A 13948-nucleotide genomic window follows, 5' to 3' on the forward strand; every position below is an offset into this window, starting at 1 on the left:
TAGGGTGCAAGACCTGGCCTGCAAAGCCTTTTTCACGATGCAGCCTCGTGCACCCCTGCCGCCGTTCACCCAGATTAGGCAAGGGGACACAGAATCATTTGTAGATTTCGTGGACAAGATGACTAGGGCTTTAGAAATACAAGTAACGGACGGGCTCGCCCGTAAGAGAATTTTGGAGGAGATCGTTTTTGCTAATGCTAATAATGTGTGCAAACAAGCAATTTTAAGTCTCCCTCCAGAACCCCCACGGACTCTACAGGTGATGCTGCAAGTTTGCCAGCAAAAGGTCCCTTTCCTGCTTCAACATATGACCACCGCAAGCAAGCAGGGAACTCGGCAGGTGCATGCTGCGGAAGATGCGACTCTTCGTCGCCCACAGGCTCGCAAGCCGGCAGCGTCGAACCCAGCTAGAGCACGGGTCGAGTGCTACCTCTGCCATGAAAAAGGGCATTTTGTGAGCCAATGCCCGCATAACTTGCTGGCAAAGCCTCGGCCGCAGCAGGAGGACTCCCAACACAATTCAAAAAACTAGGGGGGGAGTGCGGGCCCACCCGGCATGATGACCCCAACAGGGTGGGCAGTGCAGAAGAGAAGGCAGTCAACGCCTTCGGGGGTCACTGGACCAAGACAACTATCTCGGACTGGCATTTCCTTTACCCTTCCCAGGAGGGAACTTTCCCGGACTTGACGTTAACACCATTTTGTAAACCTTACAGGTTGAGGCTCACTCACAGTGCGCACCTCAGAGATACCAGCTGGTACCCAGTTCGCGTGGATTGCGAAGACCTTCTGGACTGGCCGTTTCAAAGGAAAGGTAAATTCATTGTTGTTGGGGACTGTAAATACACTCCGCAAGACATTGAGGTATACCCGGGGACCTATAAGGGTGACCCCAGGTTCCTCAATGTCTGGCTGCGTTCCACTCATCCCCCAGCTTTCCACCCAAAGGGACAAATAGTGGCCCAGGCAATTCCACACACCAGGCCAGATCAGTATCAGGTTTACCCTGAGGAAAGGCCACTTTCAGTCAACGCAGTGCATCGGATCACAGAAGAAAAACCTATAATACGATGTACGATGTCCATTGGGGATGAGTCCGTTAATAAAGGTCTTCTTTTTGACACAGGAGCGGATGTCACGGTCATTCCCACCCGGGAGTGGCCGTCACATTGGGCCTTGGAGGACGCGCCGGCGAATATCTCCGGAGTAGGGGGTTTTCAATCGGCTAAGAGATCAGCGCGCATGGTGAAATTCACGGGGCCGAAAGGGCAATTGGCATATACGCGCCCTTTCGTTTGCAAATATGAACGGCCCCTGCTTGGTAGGGAGCTCATGTCCCAATGGGGGGTCACAATTAGTATCCCAGACCCCCCTCAGGTTTTTTGCCTAGCGGTCACTGAGGAGCGCCCAATCCTCAAACTGAATTGGAAAACGGATAATCCAGTGTGGGTTGACCAGTGGCCGCTATCCAAGGAGAAATTAAAGGCGCTCGAGGAGCTCGTGGAGGAGCAGTTACAGAAGGGTAATATCGTGGAAACGAATTCCCCCTGGAACTCGCCCGTCTTCGTCATTCGAAAGAGTGACGGAAGGCGCTGGCGCCTCCTTCACGACCTTCGACAAATTAATAACGTTATAGAGGACATGGGATCCCTCCAACCAGGAATGCCATCCCCTGCCATGCTGCCCCGAAATTGGAATCTGGCAGTTATTGATCTGAAGGATTGCTTCTTCCAAATTCCCCTACATCCGGATGACGCACCGCGTTTTGCCTTCTCGGTGCCTACCATCAACCGAGCGGCCCCAAGGAAGAGGTATCACTGGAGGGCTCTTCCCCAAGGTATGAAGAACTCCCCGGTGATGTGCCAGCTGTACGTCTCTTCCTTGCTGCGTCCTGTGCGCGCAGCCGCGGAGGAGGTTATCATCCACCATTACATGGATGATATCCTCATTTGCGCCCCAACAACAAGCGAACTGGATAGAGTCCTCACACGCGTAACAGATTTGTTAGTTGCTGCAGGGTTTGAGCTGCAAGCAGAGAAGATTCAGCGGATGCCACCCTGGAAATACCTGGGGCTGGAAATCGGACGGCGGACCATTGTTCCCCAAAAATTGGCTATCCGGACATCAGTCCGGACCCTTGCGGATGTCCATCGACTCTGCGGAGAGTTGAATTGGGTGAGGCCCTGGCTGGGTCTCTCCACGGAGGATCTAGCACCCCTCTTCGATTTATTGAAGGGGGGAGATGAGCTTAGCTCTCCCAGGGCGCTCACCGCGGAGGCAAGGAAAGCACTGGAGAAGGTACAACAGGCGTTGTCATCACGCCAGGCGCACAGATGTGACCCCGGCTTACCCTTTCGGTTCGTGGTGCTGGGTAAGCTCCCGCATCTTTTTGGGGTCATTTTTCAGTGGGATTCGAACACCACACAGCATGACACCAAGGGCCACGGGGGGAGAGATCCACTGCTGATCATAGAGTGGGTCTTTCTTAGCCACCACCGGCCCAAGAGACTTACGAGGCCACAAGAAATCATGGCTGAGCTGATCCGCAAGGCACGTACGCGCCTTTGCGAGTTGGCCGGTTGTGACTTTGAGTGCATCCATCTCCCCATCAAATTATCCTCGGGCCAGATCACCAAACCCATGTTGGAAACTCTGCTTCAAAATAATGAAGCTCTACAATTCGCTCTGGACTCTTTTACGGGCCAAATTTCAATTCATCGGCCGGCCCACAAATTGTTCAATCTGGATGGAAATTTTGAATTGGCATTGAGGAGTGTCCGAAGTGTAAAACCACTCCAGGCCTTGACCGTTTTTACAGACGCGTCCGGGGCTTCTCACAGGTCAGTGATGACCTGGGAGGATCCCGAAACTCAGCAGTGGGACAGTGATGTTGAAATCGTTGAGGGTTCGCCTCAAGTCGCTGAGTTGGCCGCAGTCGTCAGGGCATTAGAGAGATTTCCCGGACCGCTAAACATAGTTACCGACTCTGCCTATGTTACAGGGGTAGTGTCCAGAGCTGATCAGGCAGTATTACAGCAGGTTTCCAACGACGCGCTTTATGCGCAACTCTCGAAGCTTATAAAGCTTGTGTCCCACCGAGAGCACCCCTTCTACGTGATGCACACAAGGTCGCACACCGATTTGCCAGGGTTTGTTGCAGAGGGCAACAGGAGAGCAGATGCTCTCGCTGCTCCTGTGACAAAGACCCCACTGCCTGACATATTTCAACAGGCACAGCTCAGCCATGCTTTGTTCCATCAGAATGCACCAGCCCTGGTCCGCCGATTTCGTATCACCCGGCAACAGGCCAGGGCGATTGTGGCTTCGTGCCCATCGTGTCAATCCCACTCCGTGCCGACCATGCACGCCGGAGTCAATCCCAGAGGGCTGGGAAGTTGTGAAATCTGGCAGACCGACGTCACCCATGTGGCGGCGTTCGGGAGGCTCCGGTACGTGCATGTGTCCGTTGATACCTTCTCGGGTGTAGTCTATGCCTCCGCACACGCAGGGGAGAAGGCCTCCCACGTCATCCAACACCTCATTCAGGCCTTCTCTTTCATGGGCATCCCCAAGGAAATTAAAACAGATAATGGCCCTGCGTATACTTCCAGGGAGCTTGCAGATTTCCTGCAGCAATGGGGAGTTGAGCATAAAACGGGCATCCCTCACTCCCCCACGGGTCAGGCCATTGTTGAAAGGACCCATCAAAACGTCAAACGGGTCCTTCAACAGCAAAGACCAGTCCTGAAGGTTGAAACTCCATCAATCAGATTGGCAAGGGCACTTTATGTGTTAAATTTCCTAAATTGTTCTTATGAAAAACCAGATCCGCCCGTTGTGCGGCATTTCAATAGCAACCGCGACTGGGACCTGAGTGAGCAGCATCCGCCGGTGACCGTAAGGTTTCCCGAAACAGGGAAAGTGGAGGGTCCACTGACGCTTTTGACGTGGGGGCGCGGGTACGCCTGCGTCTCCACTGATGCCGGGCCGAAGTGGATACCCTCCAGATGGGTAAAGCCTTATATCGAAAGAAAAACAAAAGTCCGAGAAAACGAAAAGCCTCAAGTCGCCTCCGCGGCTCTCCGCCGCAGAAGGCGTGAGTCCAGTGACTCAGAGGAAGAGGAGGAGCAGTCAGAAGGCTGGGAGGACCCCTTTTTCTGTGATTTCCCACTTTGTAACGATTTGTTTTTCTGAGTTTCTGTTTAGATCCGTCCAACCATGAGCGCCAAGACTGCCATCAGTTCAGCCGTCCTCTTCGCCAGTCTCCTGACCATCGCCCAGGCGTGGCTCGTCCCCCAGCCGCAACAGAACGTCTGGGCTGTCTTGGCCAAATCACTGGGCCAAGACCACATATGTCTCAACCAAGCGAGTGCCGCGAATCCCATGGCATCCTGCCTCGTGGGGATCCCATTTAAAGATCGTGAGATGCCCAAGATGCTTCTAGGTTATGCTCAAAAACTTAGACAAGAAGCTGCTAAAATGGAGCATAACCTAAAGCATGCCCATTACATCGTCGCGTGGTACAATTATATTAAAAGTCTTCCAAAGTTAGAAAACGAGCCTCAGGAGCTGGAGCTTCTAGGTTCCGCCAGAGCCGAATCTTGTTTTCATATCCGCAACGACCACGTCCAGCGTCACCACCGTCATTTTGTCTCCTCCAAAGCCCATTTTAATACTCATTGGTGCAACGCTGTGTCCTTTAGTTATCCTCCAATCCCTCCCCAAAAATCAGCACAAGTCTTTGCCCATCCCCGCCAACTTCCCAGGGGAACATTCTTGATTTGCGGAGACCACGCATGGGCAGGTATCCCCTCTCACCTCTCCGGAGGCCCGTGCACCTTTGGGACCCTCGGATTGTTTTCACCCAACAAATCACAAATTTTGGATTGGGTTACTCAAAATTCTACAAATGGTGCACATCTATTGGCACACTCTAGAAAGAAGAGAGAAGACTACTCTCTCAAAAAATTGGCAGACGATTGTGATGAGGAAATTATCCATTGGAGCAGATCTAAAGGCATCGCAATCACAGTATTTGCGCCGTGGGTCGCCATTGCTAAGACCCTCGGAGAATTAGGCCATTTGGAATGTTGGGTAGCTAAGCAATCCCGTTTGACTTCTAGGGCCCTATCAAACCTCCTGAAAGATGAGGAAATTACGAGGCAGGCAACCCTCCAGAATCGTGCAGCCATCGATTACCTCCTGCTCCTCCACGGTCACTCGTGTGAGGAGTTTGAGGGGCTCTGCTGCTTTAATTTGACATCTAGGGCCAAGGGGACTCGCGAGGCACTCAAACAAATGGAAAACATGATAGGAGACATCAAACAAGAATACGGGGACTGGCTCAGTAATTTATTCAAGGGATGGGGGATCTCGGGTTGGACGGGATCGATTCTTAGAACTGTTCTGTTAATTGTTTTTGTGCTTTTTGTTGCTATTGCCAGCCTTGGACTAATGAAAAAGATGTTGCAGAATTTGATTTCTTCCTCCACATCACCACTCAAAGCTGAAGTCCACCGAGTAGCCGTTGAAGTAGGCCCAGAAGTGTTCAAGGAGGAGGAGGAAAGCTTCGTTGATGAGGACGAGCAGGCTGAACAGCTTGAAATCATCGTGGAAGAAGTGCGCAGCTTTCCTCGAGAACAATGGCCTACTCAACAGCAGTGGTTTGCAGAATCATACCCACGTTCTGAACACCTGGTGGACCCCCCTCAATTCGGATATCTGAGATAGAACTCACAGGGTCAAAAATAAAAGAAAAGGGGGAGATGTGGTGGTGTGGATGGTTGGACTTTCCCCATTTCAGTATGTTAAACCTCAGTTGGACTCCACAAAGAAAGTTGGGACAGTGTAAGCAGGAACAAGCAGGTGCTGTGAAGGACTGTGACAAGGAAAAGAAGGACAGACGAGGGAGAGGATTTAAAGAGAGAGACTTAAGGAAGAAGGAGAGGGTGCTGAAAGAAGGATATAGGAAAGAGGGTTTTGAGGCAGAGAGAAGTTGAAAGATATATGGGTGGTTTACCAAGTAGGAAGGATTTAGATATGTGGAAAAGATGAAAGGCTGGTGGGTCCTATATTGTATGTTCTGTACAATGCTGTATGTTCTGTACACCCCCCCTTAATTGAAATTCATAAGTTCCCCTTGGTCACATGTTACCTTTTCCCCTCTTCCCGCCACTGTGTTATCCCTCCCCTATCCCCTAATTGGTTCAAGGCTTGCAACCCTTCCCCTTATCTCCCAAGTGTCAAGGTTCCATTGGTTGCCGCAAAGAGGGACTCCCATTTCTCCTCCCCTACCCCGAAAGCATATAAGCTGGTGCATTTCTTTGTTCGGGATCCAGTTCCAGTTCAGCCTGGTTCCACTTCGGTCTGGACAGTGCTATGTTGGATTAAAGTTGTGGTTCCTCTGTCTGGCTGGCTGGATCCTCCTTTCTCGCTCTTAGCGCGTCGCTTCAGTTATCCTACTGCCGTTCCGGCCTCTCCCAGGGACAAGAACCCACAGGGCTGACCCCTTCGTTCCGCTGAGGGGCGGCTCGGATTCCGCTTGCTCCGGTGCCTGGGCTGGCTCGGGGTGAAGCCAAGGGGCTTTAGTAACGGCACCGCGACAAATAGCAAATCACAAAAATATTATATTAATTTTGAATTTTTGTCTACTTGTCAGGGAAAGGATTTTGGAATTAGTAAATGGTAAGGATTAATCCAAACAAAATGAGACAACATAATAATTGTGGCAGTGTGTTAATTTAATCGGTTATGCTTTATATATTTTTGTACTCGTTTAGTTCTCTGTACCCTTCCCCCAGATGGTTCCTTTGTTTAACTCACATGACTCCTGCACCTGTTATGCGGCACACGGTTAGCTGTCTGTTATTTCTCCCGCCTTTGTAAAACCCCTCCTACTCTCTCCTGATTAGCCCAAAATATGTTCTCCTACCCCCGGGTCCCTTAGCAACCTGCCCTGGTTGGCTGGCAGTGGCTGACCACCCCCTTTGCCCCCCCTCCAACTCGCCCTTGACAAAAACCCCCTGCACCTTCCTCCCCCCAGACAGTCCCGGGCTGAGGAGGTGTTTGTAATAAACCCTCTGTTCGTCTGGAATTGTTTCCTCCTTTCGTTCCACTGCCTGTCGAATCTCCATCGCTCACCCGAGCCCCTGATAGGACAAGAACCCACAGGAGTCAGTACTGCTTGCGCTGCTCGCGGTCTGACCCCCCTACGACGTCTGTCGCGGTATCTGGGCTGGCCGGTGATAGAGCCGTCGGCTCTGAGTGAGCACCCCGACAAATAATCACTCTCTTTTCTGGAATGTAGTGGATATAATTCCCCTCAAGAATGACAAACCAAAGAGTATAATATCTTCTGAAGTTTCCCATCTCTCTTGGAATGTTCTTTATGCTAGAATACAGCATGTTCATTTATACTGAGATGCAAAATTAGTCCATGGTATGCTCTACATCCCAATATTAAAACCAACTGGATCAGGCATTGGACAGAAAGGCCTTTTACCTCTCTTTTGAATCCACCTAGTTTTACCTCTCTTCTGAAGCACATCTGGAATTTCATTTACTGGGAAAGCAAGACACAAGTTGAAGAAAGATGGTGGCAGGAAATGTCCCTGTCTTACTTGTACTCTGGTATGGGCTCAAGATACATCTAAGCAACTTAGGTTCTGAAATGCTCTTAAGTACCTCCTTAGATAATTTTGTCAATCAGTTTTGTTCACTGAACCCTTCCTCATGTGGTCGGGGCAACTGTGCTGGGGCTCAAGGCTTAAGCTTTTCTCCTGACTCAGCTGACTGTTCAGCTCTCAACCCCTTCCATTCTTTTGGGAGATCTACCTGGTTGTGGGATGAGCTGATTGGTAAATTGATTTAAGGTGCAACTAACTTGGTATGTGTGCTTTGATCTAAGTGAACACAAAATTGTAGCCTTGGGTAAGAGATTGTACAACACATGGTTCAAACCATGTGGGTATTTAATTTTTTATACAAAGTACAACAGCAAACTTTTGGTTCACTGCTTATCCACACAGGATTAAAATTTTAACATTATGTGTCATGGATAAATTCCTTAAAATAATAAAAAAACCTTTTATTTCACTCTAGTTCTTTTTTTCTTTCTTCCTTTGCAAATGCTTGATATTGAAAATTTCACTTTCATTTTCAAGAACTCTTTGATGTCACAGTTTGAAGAGGGTTAATTTCTTTGCAATGAAAAACTGTATCAATCAATGTGAATGTCTTTGTCCCCCTCCCCCAGGGACAGCATCAAAAGAAATTCTGAACACTCTCAGAATGCTACAGCCACATAGAGATTAACTGTGTCTGAATTACTAACTAATGGGTTTCTCCATATTCTATGGCTAGGTGAATGTACACAATACATTTGGAGTGTGGACATTTGCCTTCTCCAGCATTTTCTAGTTTTACTTTTACATTTTCTGTCTCCTGTCTACCCAAACACTGGTTATGTAGGTCTTTAATGGTCAGCTGGGTATTGTTGGTAATTAACCTCACAGACAAAGGGTAATTGCTCAATTGTCTTTGGAGAGTCTGATGGGAGAAGTCAGAGGTAGTGGCCAACCAGACAGTGAAAAAGGATAACTCTCCAGAGTTAATGAACAAAGTTTGTATTAGCGTCTTTTAAATTTCATTTGACAGTATATACATTTTCTCCTTCTAAACACACATGACCCAAAAGACAAACTGCTATATTAGATATTGTAAGTTTACACTAATATGTAATATTTCTGGATATTTATGAGATAAGCTTGTTAGTTGCTTGCTGTCTTGGTGTTTATATTTAAAGAGGAGTTTGCTTAAACTCTAGTGAGGACATAGTTACGATTAACAGTGGGAGATTTTAAATTTGGTTTTAGTGATGGAAAAGCGTTCTGAAAATATATAATTCTGGGTGGTCAAACGTAGTCACTATGTCACTAGAAATTTGACTAGTGTTATAAGAGAAGACTGAAGAAATTTAACAGATGGTATTGAGAAAGCCAAATAGTGGACTTATCTTATCTGGTAGCATTAAGTTTTCTAGGTGCTAATAGAAAGACCTATGTAATATGAAAACAACTGAATCTTTTCTTATAAGTGTACTTTTCTTTATGGTTAGGATTAAATTTAGCTGAGGACTTTGGTGTCATTAATAAGGGAATTTTTGCCTTACCAAAGTCTATGTTAAATCCAGAAGTATCCTGAAGGTACTTACAGAGTGATGAGATACTGGAACTGGTTGCCCAGGGAGGTTGTGTTAAAAGGCAGTGTTCAAGGCCAGGTTGGATAAGGCCTTAAGCAACCTGGTTCAGCATGGGAGGGTTAGGACTAGATGATTTTTAAGGTCTATTCCAAAACCTTAACATTCCACGAATCTGTGATTTTATATAATTTACTTTCGGGCATTAACTTTTTTATGGCCTATTATTCAAATGAGGGTTCCCACACTGACAGAATTTATGCTAGATAGCTTTTCATAAATGGACAGGAAGGTAAGTAAATTGCCTTGAAGATCCCAGCCTAATTAGTTTTATTATCTATTAGAATGTTGCCATTTTTAACACAGTCTGTATTTTCCCAGACCAATTTTCCATATTCATGGTCTTACATCTTGCTGTGATTTTATAGAAAGATGTTAATTAGTAAGAGATCAATTTGAATTTGTTCATTCCTACTTCACTTTATAGTAGCCAACAGAGCTGATAATACTGCTAAAGTGAATTTTTATGGAGTTCAGTTTCATGGATATATTTAAGAATAATAGCAAATTATATCAAATCCTTTAATTTTATTGCCCATCCATAACATGTAGAAAAAATTAAATTAATCTAGACAACTGAATTCAAATCCTAGAAATCTAGGAGTTATATTCCTAATAAAAATGGTGCAGATATTGAAAATATAGGTTAAAAATGTTACATGTAAAATTGTCTTCACATCAGTGAGTGAGGCATTGGGTACTTGCACTATCAAAGGAAGATGATTGTCATGGGCCATACAGGCCAACCAGCTATGTTTTTCCCTGAAGACAACAGATTAAGCAAACCATCATATTTCCATCCCTTTTCCCCCAAACCTTTCCCTCTGAGCCAGGCTGAGAGTCTGAAAAAATTAATTTGGTACATGGCTGAGAATCCTTAAGCTGAAGTGTGCTAGACAGAGCTCTACCCATCAGTTTAGTTAATAAGTAATCAAGTAACTTTTCCAGATGCAATAGATATCTTTCACTGAAAAGTAATTTTCTATGCTCTACAGATTTGCTGCAAAGGATAATGAAGAGTTTTCGTTTCACTCTTACCTGTACCATGGTTCTGAGACATCTCTATAGTACAAAGAGTTTAATACTGTGATTATTAAAACACAAAGTGTCACAGTGAACAAGTGAGATAAAACTAATAGGAAAAACAACCCTGCAACTCAAATCTGAAATATTTTTCAAAATTAAGTTGGTAGAGTAATTGAAAAAAAAAATAGGAATATTGCTGTTGTACAGCATTCTATATATAAAAGTGATGGATATAAATAAGTACGTAGCAAGTAATATTTCTAATTATTTTAGCCTTACTTGTGAGGACCTTACTCATATTGAGTAGTACCTATCTGCTCAAATTTTCCAATTAATTTCACTAAGTGAGATATTTTTCACTGGTGAAGATGTAAACTCCTCTCTTTTCTGGTGTAGTGGGTTCACCCTGGAACAGGCTGGATGACAGGTGTCCCCTAAAGCCACTCTATCACACCCCGTCACAACTGGACAAGGGGGAGAAAATATAACAAAGGGTTCATGAGTTGACATAAGGACAGAGAGAGATCACTCACCGATCACCATCACAGGCAAAAGAGGCTCAGCTTGGGGATGGTAATTGAATCTGTTACTAACAAAATCAGAGCAGGAAAATGAAGGACAACAAACCTTAAAATCACCTCCCTCCCACGCCCCCCTCTTTCCCAGCTCCACCTCCTACCCTGCAGCAGTGCAGGGAGATGGGGAAAGAGAGTTATGGTCAATTTATCACACATTGTTCCTTCTGCTCCAGCATGGGGTCCCTGCAATGGGAAACAGTTCTTTATGACTTTCTCCAGTATTAGTGCATCCCATAGGCAACATTTCTTCACAAATGGCTCCAATGTGGGTCCCTTTCCACAGGGTTGAGTCCTTCGGGCACAGCCCGCTCCAGTGTAGGTACCTCACAGCGTCACAAGGAAAGCTGTTCCAGCCTGGGCTCTTCTCTCCACAGGTCTGGAAGTCCCAAACAGGAGCCTGCTCCAGCACAGGCTTCTCCTGGGCTCACAGGTCCCTCTCTGGCACCCACCTGCAACAGTGTGGGTTTCTCCATGGGCAGCAGGTGGATGTCTGCACTCCCTTTGGCCTCTGTGGCCTTCAGGGGCACAGCTGCTCCACCACAGCTGGAACCAGGGGCTCAGCACTGGCACCTGGAGCACCTCCTCTCTCGCCTTTTCCACTGACCTTTGTGGCTGTAGAGCTTTTCCTCTCACATATTCTCACTCTTTGCTTCTCTGAGAGGAATTACATTTTAACAATAACATTTTTCCCTTCTTAAATGTGTTATGACAGGGACATTATGACAACTCCTGATTGGCTCGGCCTTGGCCAGCAGTGGGACCATCCTGGAGATGCCAGGCATTGACTCTGCCAGACATGGAGGAAAATTCGGACAGCTTCTCACAGAAACCAACCTCTGTCGCCCTGGCTACCAAAACCTGGCCATGTAAATCCAAAACAGCTGGGTCATATGCAAGCACATTGATGGAAGTTATCAAATATCCCGCTGCAGATTTTAACATTGAACTGTTGCTTTTAGATAATCAACATAGGGTTTCTACTATTATTTGATGTATTTTTAAATTCAGAATGTAATACAAAGAAACATGTGACCATGTTGGAAATATACAACCACAAATCTGTGTGGTTTGTATCTTCAGGTATTTAAAGATATGTACATTTTGCAGGCATAAATAAGTATTTCTTAAAATTTTTTGAAAATACAGTATTGTTAACAGAAACAGAAAGATGCTATAAAATATTTTGTGATAAAGCTTAAAAATTAAGTTCCTTTAGAATAAGATCAAAGTGGTACCAGGAGTGATATTGAATGATTTAAGATCACTTTTCACCTACAAATTGTATATCGCTATTGCTTTCTAGACCACAGAGAATTACTATGCACTACACAGTCTTTTATGATGGTTTGCAAATTACTGTTTATCCACTTGATATGCTGGAACTTTGATATTTCTGCCTTGTAACTGGTTTAGTGAACTTTTCCAGAAAAACTTGAAAATGACTGTTTGCTATTGTCCTGGAAAATGTCAGGAACCACAAAAACACATTCAGTAGCAGAAAGGCTTCATATCTCAGAAGCTACTACAAGAGAAAATTTTCTATAATTCATTGGATTCAGTTGTGCAACTTCCAAAGAAGAAATGCAATAAAGAAAACTTAGTGATGGCATATGCTATGCAGTACTACTGTTAAGCCAATGAAGTGTGTGTAAAATATTATGTCTGTAAACAATTTTTTCCCAAACCCAAAGAACTATTTTCATGCTTGACTTCCCATTCTACATGAATCTCTGAATTCAAAGTTCTATATAAATCAAATATTGTCTGCATTTATTTTTACTGCTCTTCATGGTATAATACTTCACCATAAGATAACTTATTTACAGTGTTAAATGCTGTAAATTCAATAAAATGAAGCAACCCATCACAATATGATGCTGGATTTCTAAATCATTGATATTTCCTAGTTCCCAGACTGTTACTGTTTTTCTTGAGCCTATGGTGTCAGATGTAATTTTTAATTTACATAATTTGCCTTAAATTATTCTGTTATCAAAAAACAACAGGAATACACATGAGCACACATGCACACACACCTGTGAACACATGTATATGAGCTATCATTTCTGAATGGAATGAAAAGAAGGGGGTTGAACTGGTAGAAATAATAAAACATGTATCAATCTTCATTTAAATTGGTCAAAAATATATGCTATAGCTTAACCTAATGAAGAAGAATCTATGCTTGTTCTAAAGATTTAAAATAATGATCTTGATATCATTAAGCTGAACTCATCTCATTTCCTTCTCTGTTATAACATTAAATGACTTAAGCTTTTTCCAGGTATGTCTGAATTGTCAGAACTTTCTGAGGTTTCTTTTCTGTGCCACTAGATTAAGACTAAGTTTAGAACTGATTTCCCCCCCGGCTTTTTCTTGTAATTTGTCACTGAAAATAAACAGTTTGACACTGCAAAATCCTTAAAAAAATTGCTTGCAAGTTAAATTGATCTAGACATGTTTCCCTACCTTCAGTGTGGCAACACTGTTTACTTTAAGCCCATTTCTGCTATACACCAGTGTAGGCAGGAGCCGACAGCTCTGCAAACAGGCAGAGGCTCCACACAGAGCTGCTAATCAACTCTTCCTACCAACTGATATTAGTTAGGGAGCTAGTGGATTAGGACAATGTGTTTGCAAAATGTCAGATCTGTTTGTTTTGAGGCAACAAGAGCTACTTTTGAGGGAGATTACAGATCAGATGAGGTCCTGTGAGGAGAAGGAAACAGATAGTGTGGTTAGGATTCTGCATTAGAAACATAGAGTAAAATATAATAAAATCAGCACCATCTCAAAAAATCTCAAGTCAGGCAAGAAAAAAAGAAAAAAAAAGAAAAAGGTAGAAAAAAAAGGAAAAATAAAAACTCTGCTTTGGCCCACAGACCAGGGATATACCAGATTGGAGTACACCAGGAAGGGATTTTGTTCACAAAGTCTCTGTGTTTCTGTGAAGTAGAAAATTGATTTATTCTTACTTTATAAACATACTTTGGATTTTATTATTTTAGTAAAGGTAAATAGGGCACATGAACCTCTCACGAGGAATGAATAGTCTCTATTTTAGAATGAAAAAGTGTTTTGTATATAC

The 13948-nt window shown here is 44.7% G+C and overlaps 1 protein-coding gene across 1 annotated transcript; it reads left to right on the forward strand.

Moving 5' to 3' along the window:
• Positions 1 to 316: 316 nt before the first annotated feature.
• Positions 317 to 6408, forward strand: LOC134548064 (uncharacterized). The gene is made up of 2 exons (XM_063392403.1): positions 317 to 814; positions 4207 to 6408. The coding sequence occupies exon 2, from the start codon at positions 4219 to 4221 to the stop codon at positions 5728 to 5730; it is 1512 nt and encodes a 503-aa protein (XP_063248473.1). The 5' UTR covers positions 317 to 814; positions 4207 to 4218; the 3' UTR covers positions 5731 to 6408.
• Positions 6409 to 13948: the final 7540 nt, after the last annotated feature.

Source organism: Prinia subflava, chromosome 3 (assembly GCF_021018805.1).
Source record: "Prinia subflava isolate CZ2003 ecotype Zambia chromosome 3, Cam_Psub_1.2, whole genome shotgun sequence".
NCBI lineage: Eukaryota > Metazoa > Chordata > Aves > Passeriformes > Cisticolidae > Prinia > Prinia subflava.